The 19,710-nt window shown below is 38.5% G+C and overlaps 1 protein-coding gene and 1 pseudogene across 2 annotated transcripts; both read right to left on the bottom strand.

Moving 5' to 3' along the window:
* Positions 1 to 2,347: 2,347 nt before the first annotated feature.
* Positions 2,348 to 7,838, bottom strand: LOC148733827 (uncharacterized; annotated as a pseudogene). The gene is made up of 4 exons (XR_016000526.1): positions 7,732 to 7,838; positions 6,500 to 6,619; positions 4,147 to 5,658; positions 2,348 to 3,725 (listed from the first exon to the last, which is right to left on the bottom strand). The product of XR_016000526.1 is annotated as an uncharacterized LOC148733827 (transcript).
* Positions 7,839 to 9,916: 2,078 nt separating this feature from the next.
* LOC148733828 (uncharacterized) lies at positions 9,917 to 12,734 on the bottom strand. Its single transcript, XM_088758038.1, has 4 exons — positions 12,462 to 12,734; positions 11,811 to 11,882; positions 10,290 to 10,361; positions 9,917 to 9,992 (listed from the first exon to the last, which is right to left on the bottom strand). The coding sequence occupies exons 1-4, from the start codon at positions 12,572 to 12,574 to the stop codon at positions 9,917 to 9,919; spliced, it is 333 nt and encodes a 110-aa protein (XP_088614164.1). The 5' UTR covers positions 12,575 to 12,734.
* Between the last annotated feature and the right edge of the window lie 6,976 nt (positions 12,735 to 19,710).

Here is a 19,710-nt window from a genome sequence, read left to right on the forward strand (position 1 = left end):
AATAAATAACCCCACTCTGGCTTGCTGGCATGTCGGCTGATAATGTTCTTGGCTGGAGGATTGCCCTCAAAATTTCATATTTGCCCTCGAAGCTTTGCTTCGCAGCCAAATATTCATTTTTCGGACAATCTCTCGGCTGCGGACATTATCAGCTGACATACCAGCAACCCGAAGTGGTTTATTTACTAAATATACGCCATTCGATTCTATATCTATCACCCAATTTTATAGACAAGACAAAACATACGTTCCCTCGATACGCTTCCCCCTTTACAGTAGAAACCAAACAGGTTTTTTTTTTCTTTTTTCAACTTGAAGGCAAAAACCTTACTCTATTTTCGTTATGTTCCAGATTGCTAAGTGTTCAGTCTAATGTTTCTTACACGTAAGCACGGGAAGTTTAATTTTAAAGGCTGACCTTGACCTAGGAGAGCGAAAAAAAATCATTTTGAAAGACTGCTTGGACCTGATGTTTCTGTTTCTCTTGTCTTTTTGTCTTTTGTGTCATAAATCAAGGCTTAACTCAACGGGAGCATAAAAAATTGTCTCCGATCCGGTCCTCTTGTGCTCACAGTCGTTTCGTAACCAAATGCAGTTGATTTCTACCCATGTTTTAATCGGTTCTTGCCCAAACCGCTGATCGATTCTTACCCGCCCAAAATATACATTTCTTCGAAATACCTAATGAACAAGCGCGTGAACAGATGTTAGTTGTTACCCATAACAACTTAGGATCACTCAAGGGAAAAACCTCTCGGAGCTAATGCTTTTGTTCCTTTTCTCTACCATTTCTTTTTTGCATTACCTCAATTGGTTTGTAATTGACTCAAAAAAAAAAAAATGATTTCAATGTTTCAAATGTTTTTCAAATATTAAAACCCACAGTAAGGTCAATACTTGCATTCTCATATCGAGAGGTACGATCACCCAAGTGAGAGTAGTCCCTAAATGGATTGAGGTTTCGACGCGACAATCTCAGCGGAAGTCAATATGTATTGACGGGGCTCAACTCAGATGGTGACTTCGAAGTACGAAGATGTCCGAAAAGTCAGCCGTTACCACGGCCAACAATCCCCAGTACCAATCTCACCCGGAAGATCAGACTCACACCATCAAACATGACTCCTGGGTTTAAACCATTTTACTTCTTGTATTCTTCACAGGCCAGTGCGATAAGACAAAACATTGAAATTTTCTCCATGGCCTTTCACTACTTTTGGAGTTAACGTTGACGCTGGCCTAATATTCACACTTGGTGAGTTGATCTCCGTTAAACATGAGATATCGGTACTTCATGATCTATCGAAGAATAGAAAAATTGTAATAAAGTTCGGATACAACGCGTGCTGACATTTATTGGATGGGCGGCTCTGTCAAAGCCTATAGCATGGAAATTAGCTAAAGCCTTCCCGCCATCTGCCAATGTCTAGCTTTTTTTCGTTCCCTGAAAGGGAATTTCGGATAAAAGGGAGCAGTCTAGTAGCAGCAAAAATAACAAAACAAAGGTTTGGAAATATGCCAAGCACCGTAACTTGAATTATTATGACGGATGCAGAGACGAAAATCCTCAAAGGGGAAACGAAATTGACAGTCTGGGTTTTAATTTAATTTATTCCATTTCACTGCAATTACATGGGAAAAAAAAACAAAAGAACACACAATAATAACAAATTGGATTACATAACAAGGCAGTGGGGAAGACTAGAAGGGAAGTGACGAGCCATACGTGCTAATCAACCCATTATGAAGAAAATATACGGATATATAAAAGGTATCAAGGTATGTAACTAGCTAGCTGCTAACTACCTAACTGAGTAATCTAACAAACTAACTAACTAACTAACTAACAACCTTACTAACTAAGTGCTGGTTTAGCCCAGGTGGTACAGGGGTGCTCAGGGTCGAAAACCCTATCGTAATAAAAAAAGTGCACAGTCTCTTAAAAGAAGAAACACTACAGTTGGCCGTCTTCAATGCTTCAAGCAGATTGTTCCATAGACACAGAATCCTATTAAAAAATGTTTCCTTAAAAAGTCCCGTTCTGAATCTATTAAGTTTTAGTTTATTACTTGCATGTGATATTAACCTCTCATTTTAAGAAAATTCAAAATGCGAATTAAGTGAAGAGTTAAAATGCCAGCACTTCAGTTTATACAAGTTGAAAGATCCTTGACTTCTCTGCGGTAAACTAGTGGTAGCAGGTTGAGACGTTTTAGGCGTTCATTATAGCTAAAATCGGGTAACAAGGCGAGTTGAACGTCGTTGCACCCCTTTTAAAGGTTTTCACGCTTAGATAAATCGTAACCTTACTTATGGTAATAAAAATCAAACACAACTAACACTCGTATAGTATGTATAGTTCGTGTTAAAAACAAAACAGAGGTGGGGAGAAGCACGAGACGTAGTCGAGTGCTTCTCCATACACTTATTTTGTGGCCAAGCCACTTACTGCGTGCTTTTTTAACAGAACAGAGCACAGTCAGGCTTCTCTACTCGATAATTTACGCTTGTGGGTAGAGTTTTAAAAGTTGATCACAACTGATTCAAACGCATTGCAAATTTTAAGATGTTTTTGTTTCTTCGTGTTACTTAGTAGATTTTTTCCCTCAAAAAATTCACAAAAACGAAGCACAGAAATGTTATATTTTAATTAGAAAACTAAAAGAACCTTCCTTATGAGTAAAAAGATCCATTTTCAAACCCCAGGTGACTTAGTTTTAGGAAATTTTTAATTTACCAAAATGCGATCTTTATCGATCAAAAAATCCAATCATACATCAATACACATTAAACGGGGCTCCACTGGAATCTTTACCTCACCATTCTTACTTTGGAAATGAAATGTCTTCCAATCTGAATTGGAGCTTTTATATAGAGAATATTATAGGGAAGGCTAACCGGTCCCTTGATTTCATCAGACATAATCTTGATTCCTGTCCAGAAAGTGTTAAAAGTCAGGCATATCTCACCCTCGTCCGCCCATGTCTAGAATACGTCTGCAGTGCGTGGGATCCACATACTCAAAAACGCTGTCAAGATATTGAAGGAGTTCAGCGGCGAGCCCCCAGATCCGTGAAAAAACTGCTATGTGCGCGAACCCGGTACAGTTACAAAACTCCTGAAAGATCTGAACTGGCACTCATTAGAACTGAGACGCAAAATAGCGAGACTTACTACCATTATATATGGTCATTATATATGGTCCTTGTATACCTAGCACGTTATTGAACATTTTTATGTCCCATTGTAAAAAGAATAACATAATAACAATTTTTCCACCAGAGAAATAGTTCTTCGAGTTCAACGGAAGCGGCATACTGGTAGCTTGAAGTTCCTCATCGAGCAATGTTCAGACCTGTTCCTGCCTATAATATACAAGTCCAGTGACAGAGGAGCTTCCTATTCAGTAGAGGAAAGGAAGGTAATGCGTCTAAAGATTCATTCTGAAGAGCGCGATAATACTTTATGAACTCGTTTTAATGGGTAAAGCTAACCTATCCCTCGAGGATTAAAAACTAAAAAGAAGTAGTCATTAAATACGTTTATCACTACAAAATATCACAATATAGCAGTAACAATTGAAGTGCTTAGTCATTGATAACTAAGAATCGTTCCTCTGTCAGTGGTTGGGCGATCATTAAGTTTTTTCCGTCTACTCCGTTGACCTTCAACTTGGCAGAGGAAAATATTTCTCCATGCAGACTTCAGGTGGACGAGGCCTTTAACTGAAAAAATGGAGATATATCGGAAAAAAATTATATCAATAATGATGGATAATCTCCTAGTCAGTATTCCATAGTTTTCATGTTTTTTGGCTTCCTGAATGTACCAATCCGTTCAAAAAGATACTGCATGATGGACGAATTTGATTATAGAAATGTCTGGCTGTATGAATGTGACTGGACCGAGAATTAACGCTGCTATGCTAGCGAACATAGACAAGTAGTTAAAAAAAAAAAAAAAAATAGGAAAACTGCAAATAAAAATAAAAAAACAACAATAACAATAAATGAGAAAAAAATAACGTCTACCACACCTTAGGACTATGATAGGTAGGTTAAAACCCCATTATTCATTGAAAATAAAAAAAATGATCACGGAGCGAAGTAACAAAGAGCTAAGGGCTTTTAAAAAATAAAACCTTACCCAGCGCTACGAACAACACGGCGCTGTTCAGAACCACGAACAGGATATTCACAAAAATGGAATTGTTCCCTTTTTGATTCTGCTTGATGGTGGGCTGGGAATAAACTGCACCGAGGCAAACGTTGAAGAATATTATCCAAAGCGCAAAGGTTTGAAGTCCATCTTCAAATTTGCTTTTTATGGGTCGAACAAGAGTGTAAGAATTTCCTGATGCACTTGCTGCAATTACGGCAAAGGCAATTTGAGAATGGCTTTCAGAACCAAACAAGATGACGACTGAAACGAGGGTCAGTTTGCGGTACATCTCGACTATCTCCTAGTACCAATATTTCTCTTTATAATTTTCAAAGAACACTTTAAAACCAAAAGGAATTTCTTTATTAGTGCCAGACTCGCGGTATTTGCAAATGGGAAACAAAAGCAAGAGAGGAAAAATGACAGGGTATACTGCAAATACTGCTGCAATAAGCCAAAACACGTTATGTCGAGTGGTGAAGCACCGGAGGGAATAATCAGCTTTTAGGAGAGATATGCAATCGCGATCGTCATAGGTAAAGCACACATTCACACAGACTCCAGGCAGGGGTAGGATGTTTATGATTTTCTTACTTGTCATTGGGTAAGACAACAGAAGAAATAGGAAGATGTTCCGATAACATGACTTCTTAATGGCTGAGATTTTCTGCAGCTTTTGGCTTATCAAGATATCCTTGCTGTTGATGTAAAGTTTCTTTAAGAATATGTACAGTAGCATCAAGCAAACAACTGTAACGTTAATGGCAATGGCTGCAACAAATTGGATAAATGGGTCCACTCGAAGTTGGGGATGTATGCAGCTTAATGGTGCAAATTGTAATATGTTTCCTTCAAAAAACTTCAAGTATTTTTCCATGGAGACAAGTACCACAGGCCACTGGACCCGTGCCAATGCCGAATAAATACCGGTGACTACTTGATAAAATCCAATCACGATCTTGGCACAAGACATGATAACGTCTGCAACGGTACGATTGTCTTGGGTACGTTTTGAGTCTCCCCAAAGAACCAACGCAAACAGAAGAACAAAGACGACAACTATTATCGTACACGAGATGATTGTGATTAACATATTGGGACATTGCAAGCAGCTGTTAAATCGGAAGTAGTGGTTGTAGGAGCAGATTGCACAGAGAGTACCTCGATATCCTGTGTTACAAGATGAGTTGATTCCGCCTTTGCACGAGTCAGGATAAGGGCACTTGAGGGACTTTGGTAACAGTCCTTCAAATGTAATAAAGTTCTTGTCGTATTCAGGTGTGGCGATGTGAGTGTTGGCCACAAAACTGGAGTATTTTTCCATTACATCCGCGTTGTTCCACTTCCAGAAGTAACCCGGGGCCAATATCGCTGTGTCGTTTTTACAATTCATTCCATGATCTGGACAGAGCGTACAAGGGCCGAAAAGATCCAAGCGGTAGAAATTATGAAGACATCTGCAAGCACGGTAACCAGCCGTCTGATTAGTTTGGGTTCCTATTGGGAAGAAAGAAAATGCACCATGCATCAAATTAACTAGGATTAAGGTTTTTGGTAATATAGCCAGAAGAAGGCAATCCTCTGCATCATCTAGACCGATCTTCGACTTGAGTGTAACTAGTTCAAGCAGCCAAAGGGCTTAGGGTCCACTCTACTTTTCTTTCAAAATCTATCGGTATTTACACGTTTTCGAGGTAATCAAAAAATTTCCCCCAAAATATTAGGAAAGAATTAAAACAAGGAGAATGAAGGAAACATAAATTAAAATGTAAAAAGTGACTTTCAAGACAGACGTTTTGCCTTAACCCTGTACACGCTAACATCAATATGCCTTTTCTCCATACTGTTCTCCATGCATTTCCTAAGGTGCTGACCAGGAGAATTTGCTTAACAATCAAGAGTTTCTTCAGTTGGCGATTATTTCCTTTATTCTCCTGACTTTAATGAATGAATGATTCAGGGCTGATATTCTGAGGAGAAATTAGATACTTGTCACTCTCAGGGATCAAGGGTGAAACTGCCGGGTCATTGTTCAGTGGCCAGTGGCCAGCACTTGCTGCAACACCTGATAAAGTTAGATTTTCCCGTCACAGGAAATGCAATACTGTTTTGGTGTGCATTTGCCTGTCCGTTATGCACTGATCGCGGGCATGAATTTCCTGAAGAAAACCCCGATGAGGTTTGGGTATCAAAAGCTCTAAAGAAACCAATGCCTTTAATTTGTTGAATTAAAGGGACAGAACTGTACTATCTACTTAAATTTTTGTAACGGCGCATCTTTCATACTCATCAGCAATATTACTAATCGCCTATTTGTAAACCTTGGTATGATCCTCACCATATGGACATGCAAGACAATCAGTGGGAGATTTTCCTGGATGACGCGATTCTGGAACATAAGTACCCGTGATACAATTCTTACATCTTCCTTGACCCATTTCATCTTGATAAAAGCCACCTGAAGTTAATTAAAAGAAAATTTATGATGAGAATGTCCTTTTGAATGCAAATTCCTCCCTAAACTAGATTTGGACTGGTTGGTAATCGATAAAATCTATATATCGAAGGTCATACTGGCTACATCTAAGATTATAAGGGGTCAAACGCAATATCTACCGCTTCCTGGAACTTCCCAAATTACACAAAGCAACTTTTGAAGCAGGAGACTCCGCTTAATTTATCTCCAGTCTGGGGATGAAGAGATCGCTAATTACTGCTTTCTAATATGTTTCGTATGAACAGTCTACTGATTCAAGAGCGAACGTCCTTTCTAATTCTACAGGAATTTCTACATTTTGTAGTTTTACAAATATTTTGTCGCGCGAACCTATATTTCGATTTAAGAGCAACTCATTATTTGTGTTTTAAAGAAATTAATATAATTTCTTAACTTTGTAACGAAAGTTAAATTAATATTAACATTGCTGAGTTCAATTTTTTGTATGTATGTATGTATACATGTATGTATGTATGTATTTACGATATTTAAACAGGCCAACCCAGTTCAGCTTGAAGATGGTTTAAATGGGGGTCTGTGCATCCCACCATCCCACCCCAGGGAAGGACACCCATCAAATAGTAATCTCGTCTGTGAGAAATTAACGTCTCCTGCCCCAGCCCTGCAGGAGACGGGACCTCCATTTATTCGTCTCTATCAGAGAAGACTAGAATATCTAACCATTTCTTGATGTTATAGAAAGGTAGTCAATTCTAATCGAATATTTTAAGACCTTGAGTGTTGGTCCGGCCGGGGCTCCAACCCTCGACCTCCCGCACAACATTCCAGCGCACTATCTATTGGGCTAACTGGGCGGCGGAATGAGTAACTGAAAATTTCTATTTCTTAACTTGTGTCATTCTTACAGAGACTAGTACTTAATATTGACTCTCGCTAAACAGGTTATAGCGAAACTTGCTCAACGGGGTTTATGCTCATTACCTGCCCCCCCAGACTTTGTCTTAATATCAAACAATTGGCAATCACCTCCTACTGCTTCATCATTTGTCGATTGATTTAACTAATTATTATATCCACAGATGAATTAAAAAAAAAAGATAAAAAAGTATCACCTGCTGGACATGTTCTGCATGTGCCACTGCTATAGGTACCAGCCACGCAAAAGGAGCAGTTCCTACAGCAGTCCTCACATTCGAACCATCATTTATTAGGATGACAATAGTCACATGTGAAGCCCGAATGTTCAAGAGACGCTACAACTTATCCAGTCGCTGCGGCTTTGCTGGTCAGAATTGTAAAGAACGATTCAGACGGGGCACAAATGCTTTTGAAAAAAAAACCGACATTTCTGGATCAGTGCTCATACAAAATGCATAAGAAAGGTACCAATTTAAATTCAAAAAATTAATTTCCATGGTCAAGGAAATACACATTTCCTTCTTCCGGTGCATACAACATCCCGTAATAATCTTCATGTCATGAATGTTGGTCGGACACTTTAGGGAACCGAATGAACCAACGACAAAGACAGAAATAAGGAGGATTTTTTTCAAGAGGTTGACACAAACTTAGGAACTCTTGGAGCACAAATTTCCTATTTATATAGAATTCACTTAAAAAAAGTTCGCTTCCATAGAGCCCGAGCCGCCTGACAATCCTCAAAGAGGGTCTCAATGGGGTTAACCGTCAGCCATCAAATGTCCAAACTTTTAACCGTCAACTGTCAAAAACGCAGTATTTTTAACGTCAACCGTCAAATAAGCAAGCCATTGTCAGCCTTCAAATGTCTAAGAGATCCTCAATTAAGAACTAAACACTTGTCTTAATTGGGGTCAAGTTCTGTTGTTTATAAATAAAAGTTCTGGTACATCGTAAAAATACTTCCTGGAAAGTCCTTTAACTTCTAGTCACGAGTAAAACTGGTGAGCGACATAACTCACTTCGGGTGTGAAAACACTTCGGGTGTCGTCAAACGTTAGTCATTTATCGATAAAAGGTGTTATAAATTAACAGCCCTTTACAAACGCGTCATTATTAAAATTACAGCCAAATTCGTTCGTCCTGTTTCCTTTATAAACGACATTTCAAAAAATAAACGTCAACTGTCCACCCCCCCTCTACCATTAGACCCTCCTTCCTTCCTTGAGGGAGTTTTGTCTTTTAGTAGTTGAGTCATCCATAACAACTCTCATAGGGACCACATAAGCGCAAAGTCTTAGTTTGCCCTGCTTCTTGAGAAGGTCATAGCGTACGTTATATTAGCTACAAACCTAAACGGAAACTAGTATGAAAGACCGTCACCACTTCATTCCTTTAATCAGACAAGACCATTTGCAGTATAACTGCACCATAACAGTTACTTGCATACGAGCAGTGTAATTTCCTGGAATAAATCCCTCAAGAATTTTGCATGAAACTGCGCTGGAAACAAAATTAAATTCTTTTTCAAAGTTGGAATGGATAAAATTATGATGAATAATAATTTTTATTCAGTCATTGACCTACGTATTTTTAGAGGAAAGAATCCTTGAGATTTAAGTCTCCCGGCTAGCTTGATGGATAGAGCCTGAACTTTTGTGCGGGAGGTCGAGGGTTCGAGCCCCGGCCGTATCAACACTCAGGGTTTGAAATAATTGAGACGAATTTGCTACCTTTCTATAACATCAAGAAATGGTTAGATATTCTGGTCTTCTCGGACAGAGACGAATAAATGGAGGTCCGTCTCCTGCAGGGCTGGGGTAAGAGACGTTAATTTCCCACGCACGAGATTACTGTGTCATGGATGTCCTCCCCTGGGGTGAGATGGGTGGGAGGGTGGACTAGCACGTATCGTTCGTATGTTCCTTTCTAGTCCTTCCCCACTGCAAAAAATGAATGCGGCGAAAATGGAGTAAATTAAGTTGGTAAATTAAATTAGATTAAGTCGAATCTATGACCACCATAATACTTGTTCAATGTTTTTTTTACCACGTTGCAGGACTTACACTTAAAACTGCCCTAACACAAGCCTCGATACCTGCCTATAATATTCATCTCAAATAATTTAAGACATAGGACACTGAAGGCGTTCCCTAAGAACATATTGAGAAAGCCATAAAAAAATAATATTTCTTGAAAAAGTAACCAATAAATTCATGAAATGAAAAACTGAAAAATACACCAAAGACATAAACGTACGTACATACACACACACACACGCGCACACACACACACACACACACACACACACACACACACACGCACACACACGCACACACACAAATCATTGCCGCAAGTAAGTGTATAACTTTTCATTCCTTACATTCTTATGCCTGGTGTCATATCATGAAACATCTCAAGTGGCAGCATTGTCAGTGGGTTGTCAAAACTCGTCCTGAAACAAAAGGAAGAGTTTAACATTCATCAATAACGCCAAGAAGTTCCTTTGTAAGATAAATACAGCAAGATAATTAAGAGCTTGTTTCACTATCATCGATGCATTGCAATAGCTAACAAACTGTGGGCTAGATTTTTGTCAATGAATATTTAACTGAGTTGTCTGGCGACGGGGTCCTATCCTGTCCGCGTTTCAAGTTTTATTAGATTTATATAAGAATCGGATTTGCGATATGGATTTTCGGTGCAACAGAACAAATACGTTAAAATAATGGAACGTTGATTGAAAACTTACAATGTTTGAAGGTGATATACGCCATTAAAGGGGTTACCATTTATTTGCTTGATTTTGTTACCGTGAAGAAACCTGTGAACGGTAACGCATACGACGGATTAAATCGCATTCCTGACACTCTTGTTTGTTTAGTCTTTTTTCTGTAAATATTCCGGCACTTTTTAAACAACCGTGCATACATAGAAGACTCGTATCTATTGGAGATTGTTGTTCATCAGTTGATGGGGGTGACAGTTACTAAACTGGCGATCCATGCATGTAGACTCCGCAAAGATTCCTAGCATGTAGACTCCAGCAAAGATTCCTAGCATGGAGACTCCAGCAAAGAGTCCTAGCATGTAGACTCCAACAAAGAGTCCTAGCATGTAGACTCCAGCAAAGAGTCCTAGCATGTACACTCCAGCAAAGAGTCCTAGCATATACACTCCAGCAAAGATTCCTAGCATGTAGACTCCAGCAAAGAGTCCTAGCATGTAGACTCTAGCAAAGAGTTGATTTAAAAAGAGAAAATTTATTCGCCACTCACAGACAGAGTAAATTGAACGAATCTGATCATGCAGAAGGTGATGTAAATGATGTAGATGATGTAAATGATGTATTGATGTAACGATGGTTCGACTAAAAGGAAAAATTACGTTATAAATTACAATAGATCTAAGAAAATTAACAAAGGAAATGAAAACGAAAATAGGACGAAAGACTTACGGATATGTCCTCCTATTGACGTAAACCGGGGCCGAGTGAAATACAAGATTATTTAGAATAAGTACTTGCCGCAACAAAGGTAAAACTGAATATATTGTCCTTTGGAAAACGAGAACTTGAAAGTGTAATCAAACGAGTCACATGAAGATAAGGGTTAAAATTTAAATCAACAGTAACGCACGTACGTGACAGGTCACGCACGTTTGAATCTTACAGTCTATGTCCATCGTTATGATGCCACTCTTAACGGCTATGAACGAATCACGTTAAGTAAAGTTGATTTTGCATTCTTAGGAATGATGCATTCTATGAGATGTTAACAAAATGCTTTCTTTGTAAAATATAAAAAACTCCAGGTCAAGATCGGGCAAAGCAGTAACAAGAATTATACTACGACCATTATATTACGACCATTTTTACTGGCGAATCTAGAATCGAGACTCACAGAAGACATAACCTTAGACTATTGGATAACAAAGAGAAAAAAAGACGTTAAAAGTTTGAGAAGAAACAGCGTATTAAAGGTATCGACTTTACTTGAGCTACATGTTTTTGAGCAGTTTCCGTATTAGTGATGGAGCATCTGTTGCCGTAAATTGCTACCCACTTATCATTTTTTGAGCGCTTAAGTCAGACTCAATGATATTATTATTATTATTATTATTATTATTATTATTATTATTATTATTATTATTAAATTGAAGGTATGAAACTTTTCAACAGTTGCCGAATTTAAGCGGGTATAGCCCCAGCATATTTTCTATAGCCATGGACCACGAATGTTAAAATTACCCTTTCTAATTGTGAGCTACTCACAAGACTTCTAAAGTATTAGCATCAGCAAATGCATTATCAGGAATTACTCTCAGGTTGTTGGCCATCAATCCTCTGTTATGAATAAAAGAAGAAATACAAAGACTGTCATGATTGCTCTTAGGCTCTTGGGTTGCAACCAGTTAGCAGACAGTATAGAAGTGTCAAGTTTATAAAGTTAATCCTCCCAAGAATACTTTTTTTAGCTGGCTGAACAAGTTCAGATCTCACTAGGTGTGAAATAAGCAATATCCGTTTGATTTATGGTACAAAAATATATTCTTATGATTAATGAATATCTTTATATGACACATTACTTGGTTCAAAGTTTGGGCTCTCATGAACCCTTCTCAAAATTCCTGCTTTGGACACCGTTTTTGAGAGCACAAGAAATCACCTTCCTCAATGATATTATTATTATTATTATTATTATTATTAAATTGAAGGTATGAAGACTGTGTCGAGACTGTGTCGAGACTGTGTCTGAGAACTTATTTTTCAGTGATTACTGGCATAAAATATTAATGTAAATGGTATTTATTTGTCCAATAAAAAATGTTCAATTCACGGATTATGAACCACAAAATGTAAGATTTAGGACCAAGAAAAACTCTGTACGTAAGTAATATTTGTATGAAGCATCTTAAAACTTACAGGAGACGTAAATTTGTTAGTCCGGTAAATGTACTTGGGCTGATGTCGGTGATGTTGTTCAAATTTAAAAGCCTTTCAGACAAGAAAAGAAAATAATAATAATGAAGAAACATTCATCCCCAACGAATTTCTTCTGAGCATGTACTCAGTCCCACCACTGAGAGTCAAAAGTTTTGTTCAGTTGGGAATCTTACTGACTAACGGCGATTAGTTCTCATGGCATCTTTACATGTGCGACCTCGAATTCTCCCAACTGTCCTTTTTATTTACAAATCACTGTCACTCCATACGAATGCATTCTCCGCTGTTTGTTTAAGTTGTCGACCAAGTTTATAATGCTGCATTATTTTAAACAACCCTGCTTAATTCATCTTACCCGAGCAATTTCTTACTATTAAGGGTTCTTCCTAGATCAGATTAGATCAGAAATGTTGGACACAGCATTTCATTATCATTAGTATTATTGTTTGATTGTAAGAGTAGATAACTGTTTAACCTACAAGACTATTAAGCTCTTGCACCCACTGAAAGCCCCATCTGGTATGTCTTGAGGCTTGTTGAAGGAGAAAAACCTGAAGCGAAATTTCCAAATGAATAAAGGTTAACTTTAAGTTTCGAAAGAAACTGTGGTGCTGCGTCAGAGGGGGTAATAAGGTAATTTGGTGATATCCACTCAGTTAAAATTGTAAATTGGCTACCGTAACGAATAAAAAAGCTGACGTTTCGAGCGTTAGCACTACGTCAGAGCGTATGACGAAGGGCTAACGCTCGAAACGTCAGCTTTTTTATTCATTACGGTGGCCAATTTACAATTTCAACTGAGTTGATATAGCGAAAATTTCAAAGTTTACCTTACGAAAGTAGGAGATGATGATAAGGAAAAAATTTTTAATAACAGTGATAGCGATATCTGTGGTAATACGAACAGTAACTTATAATGACGATAACGACTTTAATTTATCAAAGCATTTTCACGTAATTATTACGTCGGCCATAAGAAGTCCGCGATTAAGCTATTAAATGTTCTTGCCCGAGAGTGTTCCAGGGACCAAAAGTGGTGGCCAATCGATTTGGCTGAGACTTGGCACAAAAATTGGGTGGGATAAGACATTTCAAAAGCCACTTCTGCTCACTTCTTCGACTTCGCTCCGACGAAGGGCTAACGCTCGAAACGTCAGCTTTTATAATCGTCACGGTGGCCAATTTACCATTTCAACTTTGTTGATATATTCAAATTATTTCGTTACCCCCACCGACGCAGCCCCAAACAGTTTCTTTAGAAACTATCAGCCTTTATTCACTTCCTTGACTGTTTGTTCTGGAGTTTAAGGGGGCTCCCATTTGTGGCCTATGGAGCACCAAAGCTTCATCCCTTCGGTGGCATTTTGAAAGTGCTTTAAAACTCCATCGGTTAATTTTGCTACTAGGTTTCCAAAGGAAAAAATATTTTTATTTTCCTAAACCCGAGGTTTGTAGCACTGGTCAGAGACCGTCTTAGAGCATTTGTTGGCCATGAGTCGAGGTATTTCTAAATAATGACACTGATTTAGCTTTAATGTTTCATTTTCACCCACCAAATACAATATAAAGGCTCTATGTCAAGAATTTGTTTCTGTTTATAGTATGAATTATGCTCAAAATTCCAGTTTGTTTGGCCTTAAAGGTGCATGGAAAGTTTAAGCCAAAAACCTAACGAACCTTAATAAGCCAAGTTTTTCTCAACTGATTTTGATTAATGGGTTCTGTCCTCGTGTACCGGTTCACAAGAGCTAATACAAAAAACCAAAAAATACACAATAGCTAACCGATGACTCCTAAACAAAGAAAGAACAATGGTAATTCCCTTCTGAACCGGTACACCAGGACAGAACCGATTAATGGGTCACTCAAGTACATACTGGATTTGGTATGAAAGTTATGCTGGAAGACAGGTGAATATTATGGTTTCTTGAAAAATGGCAATTTTGGGTACTGATTTGGACCTCAAATTTGACCAAACTGTGGCCCTAGGCCCCTCTTTTTCTAATTGCTTGGGAACAAAGCACGTTACATTTGTGAAATAAAAGCTCCACTTTAGTACATTCCATGGTCAAATTCGTTTGACAGCACAATTTAGAAATGGAGTTTTTATAGCCCTTTTGAAATGCCACCTGGAAGACTGGAATATGGTGCACTGCGAGCCACAAATGAGGCCCCTACCCCCCTGAAACTCCAGAACAAGCCGTCAAAGAAGTGAGCCAAAGTGGGTTTTGAAATATCTTATGACAACTCAACTTTTGTGCCAAGTTTCAGCAAAATCGGTTCACCACCACTATTGGCCCCTGGAACACTTTCTCAGACAGGGAGTTTCGAGCATTCATTTAAAAAAATAGTTTTTTAATTGATAGGTTAGTAACAGCATAGACAAACATTTCATTGCGTAAAGTGTAAAATTTTCAGATATTTTCTGACATCAGTTAAAAAAAATCGAAACTGTGGAACTCCTTAGGGATATGAATAGGGAGTTTAAGCAAATCACTACGGCTGGCGCTGCTACGGCTATCGGGGTTGACGAGGCTTGGGGAGAGTACGTCGCTGTAGCACGCCAAAATTCAATTTTAAGCAACGCGAACTTCAAACCTAGTACGGCTGAGAAGTTTCAAACTAATAAATTAAGCGTCTTCGCGGTAGTTTTTGCACGTCTAAAAACTCAAAATGACTTCGTTCAAAGGGACGAGGGATTCTAACGTTTGGAAAAAAAATTGTAAGCGATCCTGTGCACAGTGAATGAGTGAATTAAAATATTTAAGCTTACGTGTTGTAAAATTGCCAGTTTGGAGCTTATAAACAACAAAGCAAAGTTTCTACACGGTCCCTCAAAACCCTCGTCATTCCTCGGCTTCAGCCATTTGAATTTCAAGTAGTCTTGAGGTTTGAAAAGGAAAAGTTAGCCTTTCTACCTACGCATTTCTCCTTGCGTTCGCTACGTTCTCCATGTGCACACTGCTTCGATCCTTCGACAAACCCGGCGGCAAAAATAAAGGCAGATTTACTCGGTAAGGGACAGTAAGCTTGACAAATATTCCTGATAAGCTATTTTTAAAGACGTTAAGTGTATTTCAATAGTTAAAATTGCTCAGGAGAATGTATAAAGCGAAGAAAGAAGCGAGATAAGTTCACGTACCACAGACTACGCCGAAACCTTCCCACTCGCGTAGAAGGATTTCCCGCTACGGCTGGATGGGAACCATTGACATGCGCAATGACTCGTTTCTGGGCAGTTTTACTTCCGGTAGCCGTAGCAGCGCCAGCCGGAGTGATTTGCTTAAACTCCCCAATATGATATCAAAGGGACTGAGTGCATTGAAAGTTTCGTCTAAGCACATGCGTCTAAAATATATTAACTATGTAATAAACTTAGGAAAACAAATACATGTGTATGAGTTTCATGATTGCGAGATTTGTTGAGCTTACAGAGCAGCGAGCAAAGTTAAGCTCCCGAAGTCATCCTTATGGAGTGTTTCGATTTGATTTCCTGAAAACATCCTAGAACGCAATAAAAGTATCTTCAACAGCTTGATTGTCTATTTAATGTATGTGCACAGCCATACTTCATTTTGTATACAGTTAAAACATCGGCTTAACTGTATGCAAAATGACCTTTTTCTCTATTCTCGTGAGATTTTTCTTCGAACAGAAAAAGGCTGCTGCAGATCTAGAGTTGAATGAATAAGGTAAATCCAGATGACACTCCAGTGTTTAGTGCAGCACTATAACCAAGAAGAATTCAAACTTACGTAGCTCCCGGTGCTTTAAGTCCAGGTAACTTGGGCACAGATTCCAGCCTATTGTCATCTAAGTGTCTAAAATGAAAATCGAAATAACATACGAGTAAAAGATGGTAAAAGTTTCTTCATCAGAAATTCGAAACAATGACCTTGTGTAGCATCTCTCTTAGCAGTCCACTTAGTCTTTAGTGCGATGGCATACACTTCGAGATCAAGTCAACACCGGAAAACCAAATTTAAAGTTACGGAATGAGATATATCTCAGCCAGAGTAATTCAAATTGGGTGCAAAGGCACTTGTCTTAACCATGCAGGAACTACGTTTTAGCTAGTCATATGGTTTCAGAAATTAAACCTCGACTCCTGTTTAAAAAAACACAATTTATTTGCGAGAGTTAATTTCATAATGAGAACGTCGTTTCGTAACTACGATTCTGGTATTTTTTGTGAAGCGCTTGAACGTTCAATCCTCTATTGTTCTAATTTGGTTTTTATCCAGGCGCCTGGGGAAAATAAGTAAAACTCGTGAAAACGATAACGTTCACAATTTACTTCCATTGAGTGATTATACTGAGTTATGTCCAAATTCGAAACTGCAGATACCTTAGCTAGGTACACTCTGTGCTCTTAGAATGTGTTTAAAGATTTTCATCGATATCTTTATAATATACAAAATATTAGGTCTGGTTATCTGAACAAAGCAGTGTCAAGAGGGCCGAGAGCTGACAATCAAACTATCAACTGATAGGGAAAACCCAGGGCCCGCTTAGTCTAGGTCTCAGAGGTTTTAAAAACCGCTTTCAAACTGCATTCTTGCGCAGCCTCTGTTGTTCATTTTGCTAGAGCAAAAACCCTTTAGATAAGAGTTTTCTTTAACTGTTTTCGGAAGCATGGAAATTATAAAACAAAGAAACAAACTACGAGCTCTTTCATTGGCTTCTTTGATGAGGCCTGCGTCGCCTGCGCCCAGATAACCTAAAAGGAAACTCACTTCAATTATATTTTTATCGTAGTTTGCATTTATTACGCTTTCATCTGAAGTATAGTTTGCAAGGATTTAATGAAAGTAGCACGTGTATGATTTTTTTCATAAGGGTAACCGCAAAGGTGGGAAGTAACCTTATGTCTTGGATGGGATATTCGACCACAGAAAGTCGGTGGTAGTGTGACTAGCACTGTGGCATTAAAGTCTGATAGACGTCTTCTTTCAAACTGATCCCATTATCATTTTTCACTGAATTGGATAACTTTGACATTGATACATCCTTGTCCTTTTCTAAAAATAGACAGTGCTGATTTCCAAACTCATACAATGTTGGAAGGCTGCAAGGGATCACTAGTTCCCATTGTTCCTCCGTCTACGGGATCAACTCCATCCTTTACCAAGCCGGCAATATTATTCAGCGGTGGAGCGTGTATGTCATATAATCAATTACAATGTGTCCGGGGCAAAGAGGCTTCCAGAATATCTTAGACACTCCGAGGCCAGATATGATATGACAGTACACTGCAAGAGATTATATATCAAATATATGCATAAAACCTCGGATAAAATATATAAGCGATTTCTATATACATGTAAGTTTTTTAACCATTTTCTTTTTTTTTCCCTGTGCTGATATATACCAATATATCACCAGCTTATTTTTTTTTCGGTGAACCAGCAACTATCGATCTTAAGCTTAACAAATAACAAATCAAATACTTTGGTAGCTGTAAATCTTTGTTACATTTTAAACTTTGTAGACTAGAAACACAACATACAAAATGAGTGTCAAAGTTGACCGCTGAACAAGATTGCTGGCGCGATCTGATCAAATATGGGGAATTGTCCTATTGAGTAACATTAGCTTTTAAGGCATCAAATAATCTTTTTACCACCAACACATATCATGTAAGCCGATAAGTATCACACCGTAAAAGACCAAATATTTAGGTGGATCTTTCCGAGAGCTCTGTAGCTCTGTGTGCATTAAAATTGTTGACAGAATGATGTCAAGCCAAAAGTTGCAACTGAGGCACCACAGAGACTTTTATGTACTATCAAGATTCCTCCTGGATTTATTTAGTCAGAAAGTTCGACTACAAGCGCCCTTGATGTTCATCGTCAACTGCTGCGTTTCCTCGAGAATAATCCAAATATGGCTGCGGAAAAAAGTTCTCAAAAATGGCTCAACCTACGCTATTCAAATGTTCTCTCCTCGTTCAAGTATTAACGATATTCTCTGGGAAATTTTATGTAAATTTCAAGTTATTTTAAGTTCATAAAAAAAAGATGAGGTGTACGGAATTTTGATGATATGGACTAAAAAGCGGGAGGTATATGTAAATTTCACGTAAGCACCAACTATGAAATGAAATTCCCAAAAATTTTGACACTGATTTTAGAAGTCTCGTGATGGCTTTCACTGACCATATAGGAATAATGATCAGAATTGGTTGCTCGTCGGAGATATTGGGTCTTGAAATACCCTTATTTTTGGACTTTGTTAAACCAGAAAAAGTCGTTTGTACTTAAGCGAGAGGTAAGGGAAGAAATGAAATGAAAAAGTTAAAAAAATTCAGTTTCCTAGAAGTCTGACATAAAATGCAGCCCAGTTGATTGAATTCGCAGATGGATTTTCAGTTTTTCTCAGCAGCAATGCAAAGTAAGCTAATTGATTATGCAAAAATGCAGGAAATGGAGGTCTTCGCAGGAGAACCTATATCTCCCAGAGAATCAAATATTTTGACCTATTATTTTCACACATTTGTTAACTGACGGTACTTAGCATTTATGCCAAGTCTGAGCCAAATCGGTTATTTGAGGTTTATCGTCCCTTCCCAGTTCTGCCCGGTTCTACCCGGCTTTACCCGGTTCTGCCCGATTCTGCCCGGTTCTGTCCGGTTCTGCCCGGTTCTGCCTGGTTTTGTCCGGTTCTGCCCGGTTCTGCCCGGATCTGCTTGATTTTCTTGTGGACACGCTCTTAGAGCTTTATCTTTTTAGTTTAGTCCCTCAAAGTTTTTTTTTGATGAATGAATTACGAAATTTTGCAACGGTCGGCGGACTCTCGATATTTACGGTCGGTGGCTCTTAAAACCCTCAGGGAAAAATCAAAGGGGTTGTTAACCCGCGTATGCGTGAGGAATGAGGGACTGCCACAAGTGGCAAATGAACGGGATGAAAGTGTAAAAATGTTAGGAGGAATTAAAGGGGTCACACTGTAAGTGAATAATGGCGTACTTATCCTAAACAGAAATATCAAGCATATTTTAAGCAACTGTATACTGACAACATACATCAGACAGTTACATTACTGGGTAACAGCTACATTCTGGAGAAAACCAACTAAATGTTGTGGGGTAACATATACTACGATGGATTAGCATAGTTTACTAATTTTAATTTACTCCATTTTCACTGCATTCATTTTTTGCAGTGGGGGAGGACTAGAAAGAAACATACGAACCATACGTGCTAGTCCACCCTCCCACCCATCCAAC

This window comes from Stylophora pistillata, chromosome 4 (assembly GCF_964205215.1).
Source record: "Stylophora pistillata chromosome 4, jaStyPist1.2, whole genome shotgun sequence".
NCBI lineage: Eukaryota > Metazoa > Cnidaria > Anthozoa > Scleractinia > Pocilloporidae > Stylophora > Stylophora pistillata.

Excerpts from the sequence above, each read along its gene's own strand:
- LOC148733828 (XM_088758038.1), bottom strand. The coding sequence starts at position 12,574 with ATGTTTCTTCATTATTATTATTTTCTTTTCTTGTCTGAAAGGCTTTTA. Across the intron at positions 10,362-11,810 it reads GCTAATACTTTAGAAGTCTT|GTTTCTTCACGGTAACAAAA; the intron begins GTGAGTAGCTCA and ends TACCGTTCACAG. Across the intron at positions 9,993-10,289 it reads GTATATCACCTTCAAACATT|GACGAGTTTTGACAACCCAC; the intron begins GTAAGTTTTCAA and ends CTTTTGTTTCAG.